At 44.3% G+C, this 23611-nt stretch overlaps 4 protein-coding genes across 10 annotated transcripts in view; 3 read left to right on the top strand and 1 right to left on the bottom strand.

The window, feature by feature from the left end:
- Positions 1-129: 129 nt before the first annotated feature.
- On the top strand, positions 130-7300 carry acbd5a (acyl-CoA binding domain containing 5a). Of its 2 annotated transcripts, XM_086101748.1 has the most exons (14): positions 130-274; positions 498-609; positions 1352-1472; positions 1999-2071; positions 2145-2262; positions 2552-2584; positions 3229-3393; positions 3459-3611; positions 4002-4111; positions 4225-4426; positions 4878-5104; positions 5499-5558; positions 5740-5849; positions 6132-7300. In XM_086101748.1, the coding sequence occupies exons 2-14, from the start codon at positions 510-512 to the stop codon at positions 6142-6144; spliced, it is 1485 nt and encodes a 494-aa protein (XP_085957874.1). In that variant the 5' UTR covers positions 130-274; positions 498-509; the 3' UTR covers positions 6145-7300. The 2 variants fall into 2 exon arrangements, with proteins under 2 accessions (XP_085957874.1, XP_085957875.1); XM_086101749.1 differs by lacking the exon at positions 2552-2584 and having other exon boundaries at positions 131-274.
- A 44-nt stretch (positions 7301-7344) lies between these two features.
- On the bottom strand, positions 7345-13653 carry mastl (microtubule associated serine/threonine kinase-like). 3 transcript variants are annotated; one of them, XM_086101731.1, is made up of 14 exons: positions 13342-13653; positions 13135-13272; positions 12932-13071; positions 12735-12823; positions 11991-12094; positions 11762-11909; positions 11510-11658; positions 10607-11013; positions 9989-10382; positions 9759-9900; positions 9547-9561; positions 8538-8651; positions 8329-8430; positions 7345-7862 (listed from the first exon to the last, which is right to left on the bottom strand). In XM_086101731.1, the coding sequence occupies exons 1-14, from the start codon at positions 13507-13509 to the stop codon at positions 7705-7707; spliced, it is 2268 nt and encodes a 755-aa protein (XP_085957857.1). In that variant the 5' UTR covers positions 13510-13653; the 3' UTR covers positions 7345-7704. The 3 variants fall into 3 exon arrangements, with proteins under 3 accessions (XP_085957857.1, XP_085957858.1, XP_085957859.1); XM_086101732.1 differs by having other exon boundaries at positions 9989-10379; XM_086101733.1 differs by lacking the exon at positions 9547-9561.
- An 828-nt stretch (positions 13654-14481) lies between these two features.
- LOC147187054 (ATP-dependent zinc metalloprotease YME1L1-like) lies at positions 14482-20671 on the top strand. 4 transcript variants are annotated; one of them, XM_086102374.1, is made up of 18 exons: positions 14482-14685; positions 15388-15507; positions 15599-15767; positions 15869-15964; positions 16057-16166; positions 16331-16481; positions 16551-16634; positions 17009-17182; positions 17263-17415; positions 17780-17912; positions 18081-18143; positions 18225-18337; positions 18438-18593; positions 18674-18825; positions 19371-19497; positions 19596-19669; positions 19760-19846; positions 20149-20671. In XM_086102374.1, the coding sequence occupies exons 1-18, from the start codon at positions 14653-14655 to the stop codon at positions 20287-20289; spliced, it is 2136 nt and encodes a 711-aa protein (XP_085958500.1). In that variant the 5' UTR covers positions 14482-14652; the 3' UTR covers positions 20290-20671. The 4 variants fall into 4 exon arrangements, with proteins under 4 accessions (XP_085958500.1, XP_085958499.1, XP_085958498.1 ...); XM_086102373.1 differs by having other exon boundaries at positions 16551-16658; XM_086102372.1 differs by having other exon boundaries at positions 16331-16634.
- Positions 20672-21515: 844 nt separating this feature from the next.
- The window catches only part of pks1 (polyketide synthase 1), an 8168-nt gene continuing 6072 nt past the window's right edge, over positions 21516-23611 (top strand). Inside the window, exons 1-4 of the mRNA XM_086102629.1 lie at positions 21516-21930; positions 22058-22218; positions 22775-22978; positions 23200-23381. Of these exons, the coding sequence (XP_085958755.1) occupies positions 21746-21930; positions 22058-22218; positions 22775-22978; positions 23200-23381 (732 nt within the window). The 5' untranslated portion in view covers positions 21516-21745. The remainder of the gene's footprint in view (positions 21931-22057; positions 22219-22774; positions 22979-23199; positions 23382-23611) is intronic.

The following is a 23611-nucleotide window of genomic DNA, read 5'->3' as shown; positions in this document are numbered from 1 at the left end:
AACCCGCACCGATCTACCATTTCAGCACGTTTGCCTTTACGAACAGCTATTTATATAATAGTTCAGTCTCATTCTCATTTTCGTTGTATTGAACACGAGTGTCCCCGACGACGTTTTATAGCGGGTGACGGGACATTTGGGAAGTAACCAGGGAGAAACTACATTTCCCAGGGTGCACCTCTACTTGTTTGACACTGTAGCGTTCATGGCGTCTGATCGAGGTCTTGGGTCTGCTCCTTTTCTGATACACAGATAAACTGTCACAGTTTTAACGGTGAGCGACATTAGTTCGTCGAACCTTCTCCTGAATGTTCTGGAATATTTGCGTTATATTCGGCAGGAACGGTGTTGCTAACGATTTGTCCAAGTAAATTCGTCGTGTGTTGACACTTCACTGCTTAATAACAACGCGATCTTGCCTCAGTGTTGAGTGGGGCTTTGATTGTTCAGAGGACAACATGACGACATAATCCAACATTGTTTGTCTTTGGGTGCAGCAACTTGTCGCGATGGAAGTGGCCCAGTCACTCGGTGCGGACGAGCAGACGCGTTTGACCCAGTTGAGGTTCGACGCCGCCGTCAAAGTCATCAAGAGTTTGCCTCCGGATGGTGAGTCGAACTGGAGGGAGCTGTTTGGCCCAGTCTAACCAGTTGACCTGTGTTTCAACACGACTGTAAAAACAAAGTACGAGACGACGTCGTCGAAGCCACGGCTTTGCATTGCACTGGATTTAAAAGGGCCTAATCCACTTTGCATAGCAGACTTTGGCAACACCTCGCTGTAGAAACCACACTGATAGTCTACAACACATTTGATATAAATACAGTACAGTACAACACATTTAATATAAATACAGTACAGTATAAAAACCCGTTTATCACGTGCCCATGTTCCACGCCCACCCTCGTTGCATTGTTTTACTGTCAATCCGCAGTGTGTGTGTGAAACATGCAATGGAAATTTCATTCTCAAGGGTCCGCGGTCTGAAAAAAGTGACATAAACCAAGAACATGTTTGAAATAGTTCTAGATCAGAGAGTAGGACAATGAAGTCTTGTTTCACCTGTGCAGGAGAGAAGTCAAATCACAGCATGGAATGACATACACGTTTTGCTCCAAACTACGTTTAAAAGTAAACAAGTAAATGTTGTGTCGTTGGCGAGTAACCCACATGCAGTACATGCAGAAAGTATCGTTTCGAAAGGAAAGTGTATTTATTCACAATTGAATAACGTCTTAATATGTAAGGCTTTACAGTATATCATTTATATTTGTATTCACTAAAGCCATATTACAATATGTGAATGTCAAAAGAATGTTGTTTTTAAAACACTTTTTTTTTCTCTCCTAGGTTCTTTTCAGCCATCCAACGACATGATGCTCAAATTCTACAGTTACTACAAGCAAGCCACCGTGGGCAAGTGCAACATAGCGCGGCCCGGATTCTGGGACGCTGTCGGCAAAGCCAAATGGTAGGACAGCAATAATCAGTCATCACACTATTTGATATATGTAAAGCAATGGTAGCATATGACATAAGTACAAAAATAACAGACCTTGCTCAGGTCTTATTTTCATTATACTGTATTGTGTTAGTGTCGGTCTCAGTGACTGCACCAGGCTTTGGTTTGTGTGCATTGCACAACACGTCGCCCTGTCCCTGAGATGACACGCGTTGTTCATTCACCGAGCTTGCTGACCTGTGGACTCGAGGCCCTGTTGGCCAAAGGCCAAGTTTAGCAATTCTACACCTCACATCCACCTAGCCAGTTGCAAAACTCTACTCTTAGCCATATTTTCTCGTGACATTTTGGAGGAAGTCCTGCAAGGCTATCAGGAAATTGTAACAATTATTTTGGGAGTGCTGGCCGCCATAGGGAACAGGCTGACCTATAATGAAAATAAACAGAGCCAATCCATGTGAGCACTCACATTGTCAGAGCTTATGCAAGAATGATGCAATTAACGCTTTGATTTTGTGTACCTTCACTAATCAAGGGACGCATGGAACTCCCTGGGTGAAATGACTAAAGAGGAAGCAATGGCAGCCTACGTTGATGAAATGAAGCTGGTGTGTTTACTTCCTCAAAGTGTCCTTTTTTTTTTTCGACAAGTTGAAGTTAATTATTCATTTCTGCATGCAGATTCTGGAGAGTATGCCAATGACAGGCGAGGTGGAGGAACTCCTGCGGATCCTTGGACCCTTTTATGAACTGGTGGACGAGAGGAAAAAGATCACGCAGATATCCGACCTCAGCACAGGTTGGCCTTCTCTATTTATTACATGGACTACGTTCCAGACCCAGAGGACATAGCAAAGCTTCCTTGAAGCAGTTTATTTGGTCACTCCAAGTTGAAATCAAACAAAAGACAATTTCAGATAATGTGTTTAAACACAACATAAGTCTGCCAACTGAATCCCAACGTTGCCGCGATAAAGTTGGGGTGCGAATGATATTACGGAATTTCACTGATTTGCAATCTTTAGTCATTGTGTTTGTCTTGTTTATTTTCCTTTTAATGCAATTTGTCTCCTCACACGCACGCTCAGCCCGTTTGACACAGTTTGCTAGGCAGCTGGAAGGCAAGTACACGCAAACTGTAAACTGTTTTTTTTTTTTTAACCGAATAGCTTTCAGTGCAAGTTTGCCACAAGTACTAGGTAGCGTCGCAGACCTCATAGCTTGGAGTGTTTTTGTGCTGTTGTCGCTTCGCGGATGCACAGTCGAACCCCTGAGATCAGATGCAAGGAAAAACAAAGAAAAAAGTGACAGCAATGTCTTGTGACTTAACAAGCATATTTTTTCACTTGCTTTACCTGGCAAAATGCAGCTTTTTAGTTCACGACAATGATGTAACATTTTCTTTTTTATTTGACTGTTTATTGTTAATTAACGAAAATGATTTCAATGAGATAAAGGCAAAAAAGTGCAAATGTAATTTCAATTTTAGGGATAAAAACATCCAAATTAATGTGATAAATCGTGATTCTTGATCATGTCAATGCTGGTTGGGCTTGATGAAAGCCCAAGAAAAACCCGCTATTTCCTGCGACATTACGGCCATATTTTTCCAAAAATAATCATGAGGCGTTTTGGTGTTTAGAGGTTCCACTGTAGAATTCTGATCTAGCCTGCAACCTTGCAAAGCAATGGCCGACTCAAAAAGTGTTTTGTCGTTACGATTTGTCGGAAAGTGTTCGACCGACGGTTTGTTGTGCGGCGGCAGGTTTCAGCACAACTCTGAGCAGCGTGTCGTCAAGGAACATGGCCAAGAGCATCGTCAGGACCATGGAAATGAATGGCACGCTGGACGCCGGGCCCGCTAAGCCCGCCCCTGAGGACAACAAAGAAACATCAGAGGAAGAAGACGAAGACGATGAGGTCAGCAAAGGTAATTCAACTGAAGCTACCTGAGAAATGTTTGTTTCGCTTGGAGCTGATCAGCTTTATTGGCAGCCTCGCAACCGAAGAAGAAAGCGTCGCCGAGAGCGCACAAAGCTCAGAATGGCAAAATGGCCAACGGCGTGTCACATTTGACAAACGGCGATCACTCGCTTACACCTCAGGACGTACCGGATGCTCAACCTCTGCTCAACGGCCACCCCGCCGGTAAGGAAGCTTTTATGGCGTATTTTGAAAAACAGTGGTACTTTGACTGACACGTGCCTCATATTTGTTGTATTGTTAGCCTTTCGCCGAGTTTTTTATTTTTTGTTTTGTTTGAAAAAAACTTTCACCCATTTATTGAATGATTTCAAAAAGTCAATCACAGCGTAAAAAATATGCTGATAAGCGCCCATAAAATGCATTTTGTTGTTGTTTTTTTTTTTAGTTTTACCCAAAGAATTAGCGAATCGGGCGCTGATGCTCCCGTGTGACCACAGCTTCCGTTTTTAGAAGCAGAACGGTGGCATTTCACACCAGCCGATTCCCTTCCCCTGCAAATGATCAGGCTTTTAATGACACGCGGCAGACTGACCTTTTTGCGTTGACCTTTAGCTCCCCCCGCTTCAGAGGCCAGCGAGGATGTGACCGGCCACGCCCAGCTTGCCAGCGACTCGGACAGCGAAGTCTATTGCGACTCAGTGGACCAGTTAGGGCAGGACGAGGCAAGAAAGAACAACTACTGTGCACCAGGCTTTAATTAATTGAGGAAATACTGCACATGTACAACCATGACATTCCGAACACGTATTTTATTATTCTTGTTTATGAATAAAAGAGCACTGAGCAGACTCGCTCTCTGGAAGACCTGGATGAGGAGGTGGAGGAGGATAAAGAGGAACCTGTGGACCGCGAGGATCCGCAGGGAGTCCCGCAGGGCATCAGGTGTGGCGGCGAGGACAGTGACGCCAGCGGGAGCGTGACGCAGAGGTCCAGGCTCAACGTGGAAATGCCAAACTCCGCCGTTGGAGGTGGCAGAGGTAAATGCACTGTACTCCCCATTTTCGGATCGGGCAGCTCACCGTGATGTCACACCTATTTCCACGTGGCGAAAGCCAAAAGCGATCTGTCGGAATTGAGCGCAGCACGTCTACTGTAACGCCTGAGTGTGGTTTTTTTTTTGAGGCTCCATTCACAATATACCGTACTGTATTTTATTTAAAAAATGTTATCGAACCACAAAAACATGGCATGATTGTCAAAAAAAGGGGGGAAAAAAACGAGCGAGAGTGGAAATTTTGAGAGGCTGTTTCCATGACAGAGACTCTCCACGATTGGCTTTCTAGTCACAGATACATGTTTTATAAAGCACAATGTGTATATAAACTAAATATTCCTGCCGATTAGTTTCCACCGTGGCTTGCTGACTCCTTCTTGACTTGTTGTTTCTTGTCGCAATTGGGTTGATGATGATGTTTTGTTTTTCGCCAGGCACCAGGTCCCACGGCCGTGGCCTCGGTGCGCTGAAGCCCACCCACGGCAGCGGCGGAGACGACAACGCCGGCGGCGGTGGGGGTGGCGGTGAGCGGCGGGCTGGAGCGGGCACGCCGGTGGGCAACCTGAACGAACAGATCGTGGCGGCGCTGGCCCAACTGCAGGAGGACATGCAAAGTGTCCTGGAGAGGCTCCACACGCTCGAGGCTCTCGCCGCCACGCAGGTCAGCCGATGGGGACCTGCCACCGTCTTGCACCACGACATCAGTTGCAAAGGGTTGCGACATTTCCTGTAAATTTCAATGGGGAATTTTAAAAAGACTCCACATTTTGTAATTATGGTAACTGAAAGAAAAGGGTTTGGTTGAAAGCAAAATATCCCCCCCGCCCCCATCCATATAAAATATTATAAATTAAAAGCATGAGATTGCAACAAGATTTATTTGCAAGTGGACCGAAGAGAGTCTACTCTTACTTTTTGTAGCTTTCGCACGTATGTTGTCACAGTACGCAATATTCTGCGAGTTCTGAACGATAGTCGAAATACGCTAAAACAACCGGTAATATCGGGAAACTCTGCTTTGAAAATGGTTAAACAGTTGTCCTTTTTCTTTCCAGGCCAGGTCAGCAGTCATGTCTCCTGTTCATCCCTCCACGCCAGCGAATAAGAACAGTCTGGTAAAAAAACGCGTGCACCAACACGCACGCGTCTTGTAATGTAACAGAATTCAAATCCTTCATTACCGCACTTCTGTTTTCGGTCTGTGGTATCTGCGCTTCAGTATTTATAGTCCTGGCAACTTTTAATCCACTACAGTTCCGAAATAAAATACTTTTCCTCTTTTGTGTGATGTTGTAGAGACCATCGTGGTGGCCTTTTGACATTTCTCCCAGCAGTCTGGCCTTTGGCGTCATGTGGCCCTTTGTGGTGCACTGGCTCATCGGCCTCTACGTGCAGAGGAGGAGAAGGTACTCTGCTCCTTCATCATCATCACCACAATAGTCATTTCACTTATTTGCATTTTTTTTGTTCGTTTAATCTAGCCTCAGATGATTCATTTTTGTGACTTATTTCAACACCAGCTAGCTTAATGCTAACATGCAATGAGAAACACCCTAGACTGGCTAACAGACGTTAGCATAGATGTTACAGTAATGCTAAAACCTGCTCCTTTGCCACACATGGAGCAACAACACATAAACCAATACTCACAGGCATATTTTTCCTCTCTTGTCTTTCTCCCCCTGAAGACGACTGAACTGAAACAAACGAGGACGACCGTGAAGAAGAGTCCCGGCCGTTGACTTTCATGTGGTTTTGCCTAAACCGCTTGCTTTTGCACTAAGGAACGAGAAAGAAATCTTGTGAGGAAACGTGCATACTGAAGAATGTGATCATGCAATTTATTGTATGTTGTTAAGGCGGTTTCTATAGCAACTCGGGCTTACCCTGCACAAAGCGGGCCTGATACTGTCTTGAGCTTGATGTGATTTTAATCTTTGACTTTAGTTGCCCGGAGCAATGCTGCTAAAACACACACAGAGAAAAAAATGTTAAGAATTTAGTAGTGTAAAAGGAAGATGCATAAATACTGTATCGTGTGACATTCTTTGTAATTATGGCGTTGGTAGTTGCAAAAAACATTTCCATTCAATTTCCATGAGAAGTCAAATGAATTTTGGAAATAGTCTGAATTGGGAGACATTTCATGGGAACTGACGGCAGTTAATTGAGAAAGTATCATATTCAAGCGTAAACATTACAATGCATGTAGTTTTGGAGTAAAATTGTATCAAATAATACTCACCAATCAATTCCCATCATGTTGAGTTAAGAAAATCAGAAATTACGCCCCCCCCCCCCCCCCCCCCCCGCATCCAAAAAATACCAACAAAGTCCCATTCAAAAATGTCTTCTTTATTCCCATGGGATGTTTCCGCCTTTGTAATTGTTGTCAGCCCTAAATGTTAGTAAGTTAATATTTATTGCTTTTAGCAGCTAAACAATCGTGCAGCATTTAAGTTCATCCTGCTGGTCTCCACATAGAAGTGCCTCGACATCATTAGGTGCACATGTAGCAAATGGACCAAATCATATATACGAATACAGTACATCCAGTCAACCCCAGCGAAATCTCATTTGCTTGCACTGCTACCAGAAACTGTTTTTATGTCTCGTGTGTTCTAATATAGTGACAACTCTTCAGTTCGCAGGTTCAAATGCAATATTTTAATTGCATTATCGAAAAGTATATTTACCAAGATTGGCGTGGGCAAAAGCGCTTATCTTTCAAAGAGCCATTTATGTTTCAATAAGAAAAAAGTATTACGTGATAGTTTCTACTGAATTATATGGCCGAGTGTTTGTTTGCATGTCATAATCCAAGCCTCAAATAAAAGTTTCATAAGGCACAACTTAATGGCTTTCTTTTTGTTGTTGTTTTAATGATGCAGAAGGGCAGCCTTTCTGTTTTTATATTTTATTTGCTTTTCTCTTTCAATGGATACTTACAATAAAAGCAGCAGGTTTGTATTTGGAAGCAGCATTGACCATCTTTACAAGAACACTTGACACATAAAATACAGAATTGTTGAATATATTATTAGCGTTCTTGGGAAGCGCCGCCTTTACTAACTTAAAACAAATGCCACAAAAGAAAAAAAAACCCCAAAACAATACTTGAATGGAAAGCTGAAAAACATCAGGTTCCATGACATAAAAAGACAATACCTCCATCAAATAAGTAGTGATTGCACATAAAACTTTTTTTTTTGTTTTGGGAGGACACTTTACTGTAGTTAACGATGATGAGTTTTGACTTGACTAGAAACTGAAGGCTGACACGACGATGTCCTGCGCGTTGTTCCTGGCCTCGAAGTAGGATGTGTCCGTCTCGTCCTCCGGCTGCGGGATGAAAGGCATGGGCTGCGTGTGAAGGTTCTCCCAGTCGCAGCCCTCGAACAACTGGTGGCGTTTCAGCTCTGTTTGAATGGGGGAAGATGTGATTATTAAATTACAAAGGCAAGCCATGGAGAAGTCTGGATGAGGTGTGACATATAGCCCGTAGAAGCCAGAGTATGGCTGTCGTGCGCAACTTTTGTCTTCAGTGAAGTTACCTCAACTCGATTCAACAGAATTGGCTCCGAGATTTGGGTGATGCACCGTTTTTGTCGAACAAACTCCTAATGTTAGTGTATTGCTGCAGTATTTTTTTTTGGTCAAAATAAAACACCAATTTATATCAACACTTACATGCCACTAGAGGGCACCAAAGCACTACTTCTGCCTATATGAAAATCCTCAACTTTTCCCCCCCCAACATAGTTCCTTTGTGCGAAGATGCCATCAGATGGTGGCAAAGCACCACTTGTGTCTAAACGAAGCTCCTCAATTCACTTCAGAGTCAGACAGCTATGAATATGACAAGCAACCGAAGGTAGTTTGCACCTTTAAGTCCCGCCCGCTTGGTCCTATCCATGGTCAGGAGGATTTCAATGGCGTTCCTGGCACTGTCCGACAGCTCCTCATCTCCTCCGGGCCAGGGGATGTCTTAAAAGAGTTTTTTCAAAAAGTGACGATTTACAGTGATTCTTCCGGAACTTGATATGAACAGGTGGCTCAAAAAAAATAAAAAATAAAGAAGACATTGCAGCCACCTCTGTTGAGAATATTCTCAAAGACCAGTTGCGGCGTTTCATCGTTGAAGGGCGGCACGCCGGTGAGGAACTCGAACAGACACACGCCCAGCGCCCACCAGTCCACCATGCAGTCTGAAAAATCAATCCAAAAAGTCTTTCTGTGACTCTTCCAGTCACTCTGATGCAACCTGCTGATGACACTACAAGCCCAGTGCCAAATGGTGAGGCTTCAAACAAGATGTAATGAGAGGGGCGTGGCCACTGAGCTACGAGTGTCACAGAACGTCCTCAGCAGGTTCCAACAGAGAGAATGGAAGAGTCACAGAAAGGCATCTGTGGAAATGTTCATGTCGCCTCAAACACCTATGGTGAATTTTGCAGCAAATTCTGCGAAAAGTACTGAAACATCAAATAGTTGAACAAGTGAGGTGACGAGTTCACCTGTACAAATTCTGGAGCGTTTTAGGCTCATCCTGAAATTTCACCGGGAGCTGACAAACAGCAATGACACTCAACAATAACAATAACGGGGGGGGGGGGGGTATCATGATTGTTATTGTAGGGAGATGCTACGTTGAATTTCTTGTGGAATCAACAATAAAATCAAAAAGCCCAGCTTTGTTGTGCTTAGGGAGAGAACTGCCACCCAAAGCCATTCATGCCATCGCTTGACTCTTTGTGAATCAAAACAGCAACGACGAAAAGCCATTTAACAGCTGATAGTCACACCACAGTCAAATGAAATTGATTTCCCAAAAAAAAAAAAAAAAAAAGGTGTTTTCTATCAGTGGCTAAATGTCCCCCCAGTTTGAACTACGTAGACAAGCAGAAATGATAAGAGACTTGCAACTTTGCCACTGTATTTGTGTGAGCTCCATGTTAGAAGATCTAAACGGCCCAGACGTTTGCAACCTGCTCAAGCCGAGCCAAAAATCACAGGGCAGAATTAAACAATGTGTGTTAGCAGGCCGACTGATGATGATAAGGGCACATGCGGGCACAAACATGATTTTGCTTGCACACTTACCGCATCGACACCTCCCTGAAACTCACAAAGAAGTCCTGTGAGATCAGTGAAAGCAGCAGGATACAACGGTGCAAGTACAGTGAATCCCCCACACCCGCCGGCTATAATCCATACATATACCCCACACTCAGGAATCCCCACGAATAAGACAATCTTTGCAGAGGACAAAGAATATATGCCGCCATTTCAAAGAAAGCTCCATTTACTCTTACCGTGAGAGGCCCGCAAAAGCAGCTCCGGGGCCAAATAGTCCGGAGTCCCTAAAATGGGCGCTCCCTCAGCGGGCGGTGGCCCCCGTCGCACACTTTTGGGAGTACGGTAAGGGGTGTGCGAGGTGGACATGGTCTGAGGAGTCTACGAGGAAAAGACATCAAGTAAAATACAAATTTAAGGGAGAAAGTCGAGTTATAGCGGCGTAAACACCGCAATGCGCGTGCCCCACCTGGTAGAGCGAGCTTCCAGAGCTGATCCTCCTCTGAACCGGTGTGGCGAGGCAGATGGCGGGCGAGGACGCGTCCAAGGCGGAACCTACGCTGAGCCTCGACACATTGGAGCGATTGATGGAGCTGCAGTAGCTCCGGAACGCCACCACGTTCTTGGGCCGCAGGAAGGAGCACTCGGGTCGGCCGAGGGACACCGGTGTTGCCGTGGCGCGGGGCGATGACGAAGAGCAGCGGGTCTGGCCGCGGGATGACGCGGCGCCTTTCTCGGGGGAAGGTGAGGCGCTATTTTCGGCAGCTCTGATGTGGTCTGCTGGATTATGGCCGTCGGTGGTGGGCGACGTTTCACCGCTGGAGACGTCAGAGTCCAGACTCAAACTGCGGCAAACCCCGCTGCTAGAGAGAGAGATGCGTCCATTAATATCGATGGGTAAATAGATTTGGTGCCATCGTGCGGCACCTTGGCGCAGGCGAACTATGCTGAAGTGACTTTGAGGAGCTTCATATAGTGCTTCGCCGCCATCTTGACGCTTTTTGTGGCGTCGTCAATTTCTTGTGAGCTTTCTAACGATGGCTAATAATATAAGAGTGTCTGGGATGTTGGTTGTGAGCATAATTACCTGCCCAGCGGCGACGTGAAGCTGCACTTTAGTGCCGATTCTCCCATTTCGGAAAAGAGGCTCTTGGCCACCGTGACCGGACTGGAGCGCTTGAGGGAGAGGGCGCCGTTGTCGGTGGCGATCGTGATCCCCACGCCGGAGAAGGCTCCGGTGAGGCCGGTGTGAACAGCAAAGGTCTCGTCGGGAACGCGGTAGCATCGTTTGTAGTGCTCGTTGCTCTTCTTAGCGAGGCTCTCCACTGCCTCTGGGCTAACCTGCACATCGGAAAATGGCCGTTTGGACGACGGGGGAAGGTCTGGTGGCACCGGGGCGGTCTGAGGACCAGTTTTTGGTTGGCCGCACGCGTGGAGCTTCGCAGGGGACTCCAAATGTCCTCTTGCCTTCTCTTTGTTTGGCTCATTTTCCTTCTAAGTAGCACAGGAAAGAGAAAGCAATGTATTTACATTGTGCATTTCACACACTAACGTAACTCAACGTGCTTCATAGTTACAAAATATTTAGAATCAAAAGAATTTCAGACATTAAAAAAATGGAAGACTTTAAGACATTTAAAAGCAAAATGGAGAAATAAAAAGTAGTTTACTAACAACGCATACAGCGCGAGAAGATGACTTTTTTTCGTAGAAATGCTCCAAAAGACCTGAATCGTAGGGATGGGGGTTAATTAAAAAAAAAAAAAAAAAAAAAGCATACGGTAGTTTTAAAACTGAATTTAAAAGCATTCACTATTGGGGCTAACTTCAATTCTGTTGGCACCTTCTCCCATTTGCACGGTGCATCCCGAGTCTGCTGACCTCAGAGGTCCTCCAGGGTTTATTTTTCATGAGCATTTTAAAAATATAACCAGAAGCGAAGCCATCCAGTGATATCATATCATTCAAACGATTATTTGCATTATCTGACCTCCTCAAACTCCCACAGGGGGCTGATGCCTCCCTCCGTGTCGGTGGTGCTGTCCGCACTCATGGTCTCGAAGCGCTTCCTGGTTTTCAACAGCGAGGGCGTCAGATTGACTGCCAGGTTATGCGGGCTGAACATGAAGCTGCACAGCCCTGTGAACGCAGCGAAGGTTACGTTGAACAGACAGTGGAGATTTCTTGACGGCGAGAGAGTGAGAACCGAAACTGAGGTTAATCAATACGTTGGGAGCGCCACCTTTCTTCCAGGGGGGGTGCGCTGGGGAGCTCATGGTCTCCTTTGTCATCACAGACGGGGAGCCCAGAGAGTTCTTCGTCCGCATCATTTTGCCACAGGAGACGGCCGAAGTGCTGCAGTGGCGTTTAGTTTCTGCCGCCGGGGTGTTCTGCGTTTCAAGGAATGATAAATCGATAAACAGACAAACGGGACTATCAAGTGACAAACAAAAAGGAAGGAATTGACTCACAAAACCAAATGAGCTGATCAAGGACATGACTTGACCTGGCGTGCGGGAGTAATTTGTGGGCTTGTGCACGGAGGGTGTGTTTAGGATATCAGTCAGTTTCAGTTCTGAAAAAAAAGAGAATGGTAAAAGGAGATACAGTATATACAATACATGCTGATCTATATAGCGCTTTCACAACAGCAGCAGCTGTAACAAAGCGCTTAACAAAACAGTTAACATAAAGTAAAATAATAAACACAACACATAACATAAAAACACAGACAGTCGCGCAGTCTTAAACACTTTTCCCTCACACGCTGTGTTGTTTGAAGCAGTTTGAGATGAAAGAGGAGAGAATCAAAGTGTTCTTTCGCCATTGGATCGTCAGACGTCATGCTCAAAATGTGCACACGTCGGCTACAACGTGCGACAACAATATATGCATATTTTCTCACAATTTAAAGATGACATAGTGGAAATTTGACCTTTTAGTTGCTTGAGCAAGCATCTTCTCCTAAATGTGATGCCCCCTCATTGTGTCCCATGTCTTGACATCGAGCGAGAACAGGCATTAACAAATACTTTTTTTTTTAATTGTGGTTTTTTTAAAATCTGGTCTCTCTATAGTTACATATTTTCATCGATCGTAGAAGGTGAGGTCAGGAATGTATGCCCCATGATAAACAGGGGTTCACTGCTCAAGCAATAGTCAACTTTTCATATGTACCCTTTAAATAGGTTTTCTGTAAATCTGCTGGGACTTACCTCTGTCAAATTTCACCTTGGACAGCCCAAAGTCGGTTAATTTAATGTGGCCCTCGTTGGAAATGAGCATGTTGTCTGGCTTTAGATCCCTAAAGAGGCAAAAAGTGACACAATGCAGTTGATGTAGGGAGCCTCCAGAGGATAAACCGCCTCACACTCCGTACATACATCACCCCAGCGGTTCAACCGGTTTGTACCTGTGGATGATGCCATGGTGGTGGAGATAGTCCAAAGCAAGTGCAACCTCTGAGACGTATTTGACTGCCATGTCCTGGTCAAAATATCCACAAATGTGAAGGAGAGACTTCACATCTCCTCCAATGAGGTACTCCATCACCTTCAATGGAAAAAGTCTGAGGTCAGAGAAACCGCTGAGTGATTTGCGTATTTTGTGCCTTACCAGGTAGATTTTGGTGGCTGTCTGGAGAGAATAAAACAGGTGAACCACGAAGGGACTTTTGCTCAAAGCCAGTGCATCTCTCTCTGCTTTCATTTGGCCCGTCATGTTTTTATCGACCATGTCCGCTTTATTCATGACCTAGGAGCAGTCAATTGCAACTTAATAAGTCAGCTGTAAATAGGTTCAATGCAGTCAATATACACGAACCTTAATGGCATATAATCGGGAGTTGCATTTCTTCCGTGCAAGGTAAACTTTGCCAAAAGCACCGCGGCTGATAGGTTTCAAACTAAGGAAATCTTCAATCTTCGGCAGCTGAACAGACCCCGTAACTCTAGAATTGGGAGCAGATTTGTGCTTTTCCTCTGGATCCATTTTTTTAGGGTCTTACCTACGTGCGATCGTGCCTTTAATTGCTACCAACTAGCGTAAAATAAACACTTGCATGTTGGATCAACAGTTGAAGTTTGTTTTGAAATTTGAATTCAGCAGCGTTCTCTTAGGGTCCTCTAACCTCTATTGAGGTAGACATAGCAGTGCCTGTTCATAAAGTTACTGGAATTTTTGTGCTTTCGAATGTTATCGGAAATGTTCCCAATTAAAGTTAAATTTTAGTTTAACGTATGTATCCTTACAGTACTATTTGTTTCATTTAAAAAAAAACGTTGAAAACCTTTTCACTCAGGCATATTGGCGAGACAAGAGTTTCCCTTGTGAAATTAAAGTTTATCTTAAACAAAAACAAAAACACGCTATTTTGGACTGTTAAAATCCATCCATCCATTTTCCGATCCACTTCATCCTCACAAGGGTCGCGGAGCGTGCTGGAGCCTATCCCAGCTGTCTTCGGGCAGTAGGCGGGGGGACAACCTGAACCGGTTGCCAGCCAATCACAGGGCACACAGAGACAAACAACCATCCACGCTCGCACTCACACCTAGGGACAATTTAGAATGTTGAATCAGCCTGCCATGCATGTTTTGGGAATGTGGGAGGAAACCGGAGTACCCGGAGAAAACCCACGCAGGCCGGGGGAGAACATTCCACTGGGCCGAAAATGCCGTTATTAAAAATCTTTATCAAAATCATCTTAAATGTATGACCGTGAAAATCATAGATCAAAGAAGGATGCCTTCTTTGCCTTGTTGCTTTTACATCTGTCAGAGTGAAATTTTAAAACGTTTTTTAAATTAATTATATGTTTTATACTAATTCAACAGAGTTTGATTTTAAACTATCAACTTTTCGAAGAACATAGAACGTGAATGGAAAGTCTCATTTTTTTCCTTTTGATTAATTTCACTGTACTGTACAATGTATTTGAGTGACGTCATTTTCTAAATTCTTTTCATCAACAGTGAATGCCGAAAGGGGTGGTCGTTCGGTGTTTTAGCTAAAGGCAGCCGAAAGTTTTGGACCAACAAAAACAACAGGACACCGACTCGGGATTACGCATTTCCATAAAAGCACGCGGATCTTTTCATTTTCGTTCTACATTTGTGTTTTAATTCAGCCAAAATGTTTTCCCTGTCTTCGTTTCAGCCACAGCAGGTAAGTGAAATGCTGCCTTTTGCCTTGGCGAGTTAGCTCATATCTCATACCTATAATATCGTGTGAATATCATTGTGGTCGCCCGGAGACGAATTATTTGCTGCTATAATATCTGTACCGCTGTGTATACTTGTTAAATTGTCAGGGCTATTGTTGCTGTTTGGCTAATGTTAGCATTAGCGCGTGGGATCTTGTCAGGGTCAGACCATGCATACGTCACCGCGCTGTCGGTTTCGACAAAATCGGGGTGTCGGGCTTGATTTTTACACCTGCCAAGTTTACCCAAACAGGGGAATAATAACTTCAAGTAAAATAATGGTCGTCAACTTAAGGTTACACAACTGTCATTAGTGGGCGAAGAGTGACGTAGAAAACTGTATGATGTAATTTCATGCAGAAAGTACTCATACGCTCTATTTACTTAAAAGTATAAATAGTGCACAAAAAAAGAAAGTCGTAAAGGAAGTATTGATTGAACTTCTTGAGATTTCTTTTGAGTATATATTCTTGTACAATAAGTATTCGTACTCTGAAATAAAGAGTGTTAAATAAGATGACAGGTGCCCACTTAAAGGTTACCCAACCACCAGCAATTGCTGTGAAGTCACATTAAAGTTCTTAACGTGACATGTAATGTAGTTCCATGTGTGTTTACAGTGTTTTGAGTATGTCATTTCTTTCCAACCCCCCCCCCCCCACCAGATGATTGTGCCCCTCAACCAGCTCATCAGCGCCCTCCACTCACTGAAGAACACAGCCATGGCATCAGTGCCGACCCTGCACAAAGACTTCAGCCCAGAGCACACTGCACATGGAAAAGAGGTTAGTTTGGAATTATGGGTGCACCTTGATCACAGTAATGTGATCACAATATTTGCTTCATAAGGAGAACATTTTCTTCCCTCTCTTGTAGCCCAACGTGAGTCTTCGTGATCTGGGTGTGTCAGACATTCGAGGCCGCCACCTAGATGAGCTGCTGGACAGGTTGCTGCCCACACTGGGCATGGAGGGCGCACCTAACGTTCCTTCGCCTTGGAACACGAGTTACGTTTCCGCACACAGCTTCTTTCACAACAAGCACGGTTAGTTTCTTAGTGCTGATGTAGTGACCCTCTCTGGCTCCCCTTTTGTCCACATTAAAACAATATATATGATATGATCCAATTATTTTGGTTCATCACAGGGTTTGCACAGAGAAAACTTTTTGGTTCGCCAATATTCCACGGGCAAAACCACAGACCTCTACAAGACGTTTGCGCCAAGCTTCCGCTTTTACCCTGTAGGTAACACGTCGCCATCAGTGCAATAAGGAGGCGAGGATTTTATTTATATTTTTGTCATTTGTTGTGTTGTGCTTGTGGCTTCGTTCAGTGTGGCTCCAGAGTCGAGGTTTCAAAACTCTCAGAACAAAGAGCAGACGGACGGCGTCTGGGGATGATGTTCTGACTGAGTCGGAACCCTATACACCGGCTTTCATGAAGGTCAGGATCCCTCGCATTTTATTCATCCCTTTTTAGTAGATTTATTTTCTTCCATGATTGTAGTGTTGATTTATATTTAGCCTCCTTGAAGGACGTCAACTGATTTAGGTGGGTCTAAAAAGAGGCGTTTTTCCATGATTCATATCCCTTGTGTTTCCTTGTAGGGTTTTCTGACGAGGGAAAAGGCAGCAGAAGCTCAGTCGCTGGACCAACTGACGAAAAGCAGGAAACTTCCGCAGAACCAGGAGGAGACCTTCAAGTTGGGCTTCTCCGAGGGCTTCATGCGATCGCAGGCCTTCACGCAGAGGACGCAAGGCAGGCCGCTGACTCCTTTTGCCCAGCGCATGCCCATTTCTTACATGTTTGTTTGTGCTCTGTTTGCAGATTCCTTGAGGAGAACCAGGCTGGTCCTGTTAGTGCTTCTCCTGGTGGGCATTTATGGTCTGTCCAGAGCCCCCTTTCTCTCGGGTAAAGGCTCCTTTTCTGATGCTGGTTTGTCCCTTTTACTCCTCTCAAATTATCTGACAGCCACACACAAACAATGAGTAGGGCTGGGCAATTACGATGTATAAGCAGCAACAGACGGTTTTAATGTTAATAGATTTTTTTTTTTTTATAACATTATTTTTATTTCTTTGTAATTAATTTTCTGGGTGAATTTTGGTAGTTGAATGAATACTAAGTTTTGAAATCAATTCATAATCGTGTCTGTTAATTGTGGTTTCAACATCGATCAAAATAATTATCTTTTTTTTTTTTTTTTTTTTTCATCACTGTCCCATCCTAGTAGTTACATTCTATGTAAATATTACAAAACACTGAGCAGGTTTGTGTTGTCGTAGTGAGATTCCGCACCACTTCCGGCCTGGACTCTGCGATCGACCCCATCCAGATGAAGAATGTGACGTTTGAGCACGTCAAGGGAGTGGAGGAGGCGAAGAATGAGCTGCAGGATGTCGTGGAATTCCTCAGGAACCCCCACAAGTTCACTGTTCTGGGTGGAAAGCTGCCCAAAGGTATTTCTGGTTACATTTTCCATCACGTTCTTCCCTTTTCTCGTTAATTTGTTGTTCTGAGAGATCCGATCTTCCTGCAGGGATCCTCCTGGTCGGGCCGCCCGGCACCGGGAAGACGCTACTAGCCCGGGCGGTCGCCGGTGAGGCGGACGTGCCGTTCTACTATGCCTCGGGGTCTGAGTTTGACGAGATGTTTGTGGGAGTTGGCGCCAGCCGCATCAGGAACCTGTTCAGTGAGTTTCAGGGAAAGCTATTGACCGCCATAGGAATCCACCACACCATACATATGTAACATACACGTACTTCCAGAGGGGTAAAGCTCAAGCGATCTCTGATGGTAGTACGAGTAAACAGTCCTCTGAATGTCACGTGACAAAGCAGAGCCATTGGAAAAGCATGGAAAATGACTTCACTGGTGATTTTAAAAGTTGCCCACAAAGGGCCAGCCAGATACAACTTAAAGACAGTATCAAAGTAATGAAATTTAGTTCAGGTCAGACAGAGCCTCTCACTTTTCTGCCTATCCAGGCGTAATCCTGCTGCCTACGGTTTCGAAACATTATCGAATGGCCTCTTCTCTTGTGTTTGTATTTCCAGAGGAGGCCAAAGCCAACGCACCTTGCGTCATCTTCATCGATGAGCTGGACAGCGTCGGTGGGAAGAGGATCGAGTCTCCCATGCATCCGTACTCCAGGCAAACTATCAACCAGCTGCTGGCTGAAATGGACGGGTCAGTTAACGCCTCGAGTGGTCATCCCCTGAAGGATGTTTTATTTCCAACGGAGGAATTATATCCTACTCGGCACATGCTTTCGTTAAAATGTTCACGTCCTCTTTCATTTCCACTGAAATTGTGTCAATGGCGATTGCGTTTTATGTTTGGTTGTATGTTTTATAGGTTTAAGGCAAATGAGGGCGTCATCGTCATCGGTGCTACCAACTTTGCGGAGGCTCTGGATAAGTACGGTTGCAGTTTTAAAAATGTTCATTCCCACACATCTTTTTTTTTTTTAATCATTAATCTTCTTTTGCTCGCCCTCAGTGCTCTGGTGCGACCGGGCAGGTTCGACATGCAGGTGACAGTCCCCCGACCCGACGTGAAGGGACGGACTGAGATCCTCAACTGGTACCTGACCAAGATCAAAGTGGACTCTGGTAAGTGGACTGCACGTTTGGTGGGCATCGAGCAGCGAGAGAACCCGTGAGCTGAGATTCTAACAAACGTTAAGTAACAAGGCTCTTTGTTGTGTTGCAGCGGTGAAGCCTGAAATTATTGCCCGAGGCACGGTGGGTTTCTCGGGCGCCGAGCTGGAAAACCTGGTCAACCAGGCTGCCTTGAAGGCGGCGGTGGACGGGAAAGAGATGGTCACCATGAAGGACCTGGAGTTCGCCAAGGACAAGATCCTCATGGGTGAACGAGCGAGGAAGTGGCGTGGGCGGTGTATAGGGGGGTATGAAACGGGGGTCTTAATGGTGCATTGTTCATTGTAGGCCCCGAGAGGAGGAGCGTGGAGATCGACAAGAAGAACAAGACCATCACAGCCTATCACGAGTCAGGACACGCCATCGTGGCTTACTACACCAAGGACGCCATGCCCATCAACAAAGCTACCATTATGCCACGGGGACCCACACTTGGACATGTCAGTCAGAAAAAAAATGACACCGTCTTTCCGCATGTCTTCTGTGCCTTTTGATGAGTGTAAAAATCAATGTTAAATGTTCATTTATTGACCTCATTAGTCATTTATATATAAGCATTGTGTATGTTAATCGAGAGCAAAGGTGCCCAACTTGTTCTGACCAAAAATCTACTTTGTAAGCAACCAACTCTCGCGATCGGCCCGATACCGCACGTGCACGCATCAGCGAGCAAGCGCGCATTCGAACGCACACGGACACGCATGCCATGATGAGCAACAGCCATGACGGCCCCTATCATAAACGAAACTGAAAACTAGAGTAGAACAGTTTGTGAAAAGGAAATCACTGCCTACCTTAGTAGAGACCAGACACGAAGGCATGGGACGCACTTTTGCAGTGTGTTAAATGTACGAAGTGTACTCATCTTTTCTTTTCTTTTTTTTTGTCCTCGTTTTCTCATTATCCTTAAATTTTCTCATCATCTCCACTTGTCCTTATGTCCTCTCGTCTTCGCCTCGCATCTCTTCTTGTCACTGTCCCCCAGGTGTCCCTGCTCCCAGAAAACGACCGCTGGAGCGAGACCAGGGCGCAGTTGCTGGCCCAGATGGATGTCAGTATGGGCGGGCGAGTGGCGGAGGAGCTCATCTTCGGAGACGACTACATCACCACAGGCGGGCAGACCCGGACACTTGTCATGTTAGGCCCTCCTGGCCACCTGCTCCGTAAAGGACACCTCCAATGACATCTCATTTGAATCCTCCCATTTCAGGTGCATCCAGCGACTTTGACGGGGCGACCAAAATTGCTAATCTGATGGTGACCAGGTTTGGCATGAGTGACAAGGTCAATTCATCAGTCAGCATTTTCATAAGCAGCCTATTAAGTGGACGGTATGTGTCACACGTGTGCCTGTTATTTTTTTTCCCCAAACAGCTCGGCGTGATGACCTACGGTGATGTTTCCAAACAAAGTCCCGAGACGCAAGCCGCCATCGAACAGGAAGTTAGGATGCTGTTGAAGGTGTGTGGCTTTAACAGAAGTCAAATTTAAAATAATTTTTGGTTCTCCAATTTTGGATGAAAGTGCTTGAAATGTTTAACATAAGTAGCTCTCTGAATGGTGCAGGCTATTCCCAATACGTTGATCGAACATGGCTAACTAGCATTGCTAACAACATTAAGCCTGTATAATTTCATTTGCCTTGTATTTACCTAGATATTAATATTTCAATTGATTTCCCCTTTTTTGGAATGCCCTGTATTTGTTTTGTCAAACCTGTTGTCTGAAGCCCCTTACAAATCAAAATACGGCTGTTATTGCAGGACTCGTACGAGCGGGCCAAGAGCCTACTGAAGATGTACAAAAAGGAGCACGAGAAGCTCGCCGACGCCCTCCTCAGGTATGAGACTTTGGACGCCAAAGAGATCCAAATGGTTCTGGAGGGAAAACCGCTGGACCAGTAAGATACCAACATACCTCCCACCTCCTTGAACTGTACGGTCATCATGTTGTGGGCAGTACAGCGATGTGGCACTGTACATAACAGCACGCTGGATTTTATTCACAACTCCCGGCTGCTTTTTCTAGTCCTTTTTTTTAGATTTAATTCTATGAAATGTTGGGGTTGGATTGAATGACAAAGTAACCTCATTTCAAGGACAATGAACAACAAAACACACACGTTCTGATAAACGGTGCTTCTGTTTCTTTGCCACGGAAGCTTCGCGTACCTCGACTAGAAGGCATACTTTAGAAGAGCTACTTTTATTTATTGAAGTGCCCTCCATTTCCCCCTGGATTGGTGATTATATGAGTTGCTCAAATAAAGGTCACCGTTACTCCCAACTGACTAATGTCGTTCATCTTGAATTGAAGGTATCATCCATGACACGTAATTGACTGTCATTAGTAACCCCACGATTAGTTCCACTGCCACACATAAGCACATTGTTGAGTTCTCTTTAGTTGCCCCGCCTCTTGAGAGTTTATAAGTGGGGGGAAAAAGGAGCACTTCTTCTGACATGAAGATTGAAGCTTCACATGGAAAAAAAAGGAACATAATGGATGCCGAAGATGATGTTGCCGTCATCGGGATTGGATGCAATTTCCCTGGAGGTACTCTGATGGATTTATAGTCTCTTTTTATAGCTGTGTTAATGCAAATGTGATGAAACTGCACTTTTTTTTTGTTTGATTGTTGCGTAATTTACAATTTCTGCTCCTTCGGTATATCAATTTAAAATCATTCACATCAAATTGTACCTTTTGATTGAATAGTGGCCACTTTTGACCCGTGAATATTACTTTTTGTTATCCTAATAGCATAACAGCAAGAACAAAAACAAATTCAAATTACTTTGACCAGGATCGGACTGACTGATATGCACTGAGATAAAGAAAAAAGGGGGCAAAATTTGGATTTTTTTTATTTTTATTTTTTTAACTGACGTAAATAAAAAAAGTTACTTGGATTTTTTTTTTAACTTCCTTGTTATTTACCGACATGAATCATACAATTTGGTTGAAATGGGTTTCAGTCAAGGCTCAGACAAATTTGGGGATTTTATGTTTTCCACCTGATTGCTCCTTTTCATAAATGGTTTTAAATTAGGGAGCAATTTCATGTAATATTCTAAAATATGCGTTTGATGCCTTCCTGGAATCCAATGCAGCCAATGAATGAATTTTGAATTTCATAAGTGGAGATACTACCTTCTGCAGACCATGGAGAAGAATTACATTTTGGTATAAGGAGTGGACTGTTAAAAAAACCCAAAACAACACACTGGACATTTCATGCTAATGGCAAGAATTGATGCGATTTAAAAAAAAAACTTTTCTTTGAAATATATTAAAATTGGGGCGATGAACGGCTATTAAAATCCTTTAAGTCCGTACTGAAAGTTGACGTTTTTGATCATGCTTTATTTGTCGTTGACGTGGTTTTTAGGTGAAGGCTTGGATAATTTTTGGCGGGTTCTGTCAGAGGGGGAGAACTGTGTTGTGGATATTCCACCCGAGAGGTTTGACAAGGATTCCTGGTATGATCCTGATGACAGCAAACCCGGAAAGATACAAACCACCAAAGCTGCTCTTATAGACGGGTGAGAAGAAGAATATTTGTAATAATAATCACATTCATGACTCAACTTTGTCCACTTTGACCAAATGTGCAAATAATGTTTGCGCATGATGAGATCATGAGATGATGACTGCCGGTGCCCATTTCAGGTTGAACGAGTTTGACCACAATTTTTTTGGTATTGCCGAGGCAGAGGCGGATGTCATGGACCCTCAGCACAAACTGCTCCTTCAGTGCACCTTCAGGGCCTTGGAGGATGCCGGCGTCCCTATGGAAGGCATCAGTGGAAGCAGAACTGGTGTTTATATCGGTGACCATGCCAAGTAGCTCATAAGACACTCAGATGGACAGATACAGTATCTCACAAAAGTGACTTACACTCCACATTTAAAAAAAAAAAAGTCCATTCACGGCGTGACATCAAAGAAATGACACTTTGCTGCAATTAAAACAGTGGACTGCTTGTATAGTAGTCGTGTACATTTACTTTCCAATTCAAATAACCCGACACACAACTATATTTATTCAAACCTCTGCCAACAAAAGTATAACGCTAAGTGAAAAAAAAAATCCAGATTGTGCCCAATGAACCATTTTTAATCCCGTGTCATGTGACTGAAGTGTGATTGTGCAGCACGATTTGTTAAATTTGCTGCTATGCCTCCCACATTCTCATATATCCCACTGGAAATTTCAATTTAATCGGCCAAGAACTGAATGTAAAAACTCCACTTTTGTGAAATACTCTACAGTAGATACTTTATTAATCCCACGAGGGAACAGTAAATTGTCAGCAGCAATTTTCACGCAAAGTACAACAAAAATACAAGCGCACAATTTGAACAACGGATCCGACTGCGTTGCAGGTCTAATGAACCGAGACTTCGAGATGCTGCTAAGTAACAGCCCCGCCTCCATAAATCACTACAACGCCACGGGGACGGCCATGAGCCTGGCAGCCAACAGGATCTCCTTTGTCTTCAATCTCACCGGGCCGTCATTTGCCTTGGACAGTGCATGTTCCTCTTCCCTGGTGGCTCTGCATGTAGCTTGTCAGGCGATAAGACAAGGTATACTGTATATATTAATACTCTTGTTACTCATGTAGATTTTTCAGGCATCTCGATTTATTTATTATGAACTCATTCAGTACCAGCCAATTCTAGACTAAGTCTGAAAAGACGTTTAAAAACGTCTTTGGGAGTGAATGAGTTAAACACGAGATAGTTAATGTACTTTTTCATTATATTAAAATAGTTGAATCAGTACTTCTTTATCTGTTTTGGAGCAGGGGATTGTGAGATGGCACTGTGCGGAGGGGTCAACTGCATTTTGGAGCCCCGAGTGTTTGTAGCCCTCAGCAAGGCAAGGATGATTTCACCCGAAGGCACCAGCAAGCCCTTCTCCAGCCGAGCAGATGGCTACGGCAGAGGCGAGGGCTGTGGCATCGTTCTTCTTAAGCCGCTCAAAAATGTGAGTTTTGAAAAGCGTCCTTACTGAGTCAAGATTACACCTGATCTGACTTTTTGTAGAAGTTCTCAGTCTGTGCTTCACTTTTAGGCATTCTTAAAACAAATAGATGAGAATATGCCTGAGCAAAATACACTGACGCGAAAAGTACTGGGTGTCAACTGAGATTGTTCACATGGGGCTTGTGTGGTTGATGTAAAACATGTTCAACAGCCAAGGAGGGTCCATTTGTC

Source organism: Hippocampus guttulatus, chromosome 21, assembly GCF_054856545.1.
Source record: "Hippocampus guttulatus isolate MCC_2025c chromosome 21, RoL_Hgut_1.0, whole genome shotgun sequence".
Lineage (NCBI taxonomy): Eukaryota > Metazoa > Chordata > Actinopteri > Syngnathiformes > Syngnathidae > Hippocampus > Hippocampus guttulatus.
The sequence above is the reverse complement of the archived record's forward strand: the minus strand, read 5'-3'. Positions and strand labels throughout refer to the sequence as shown.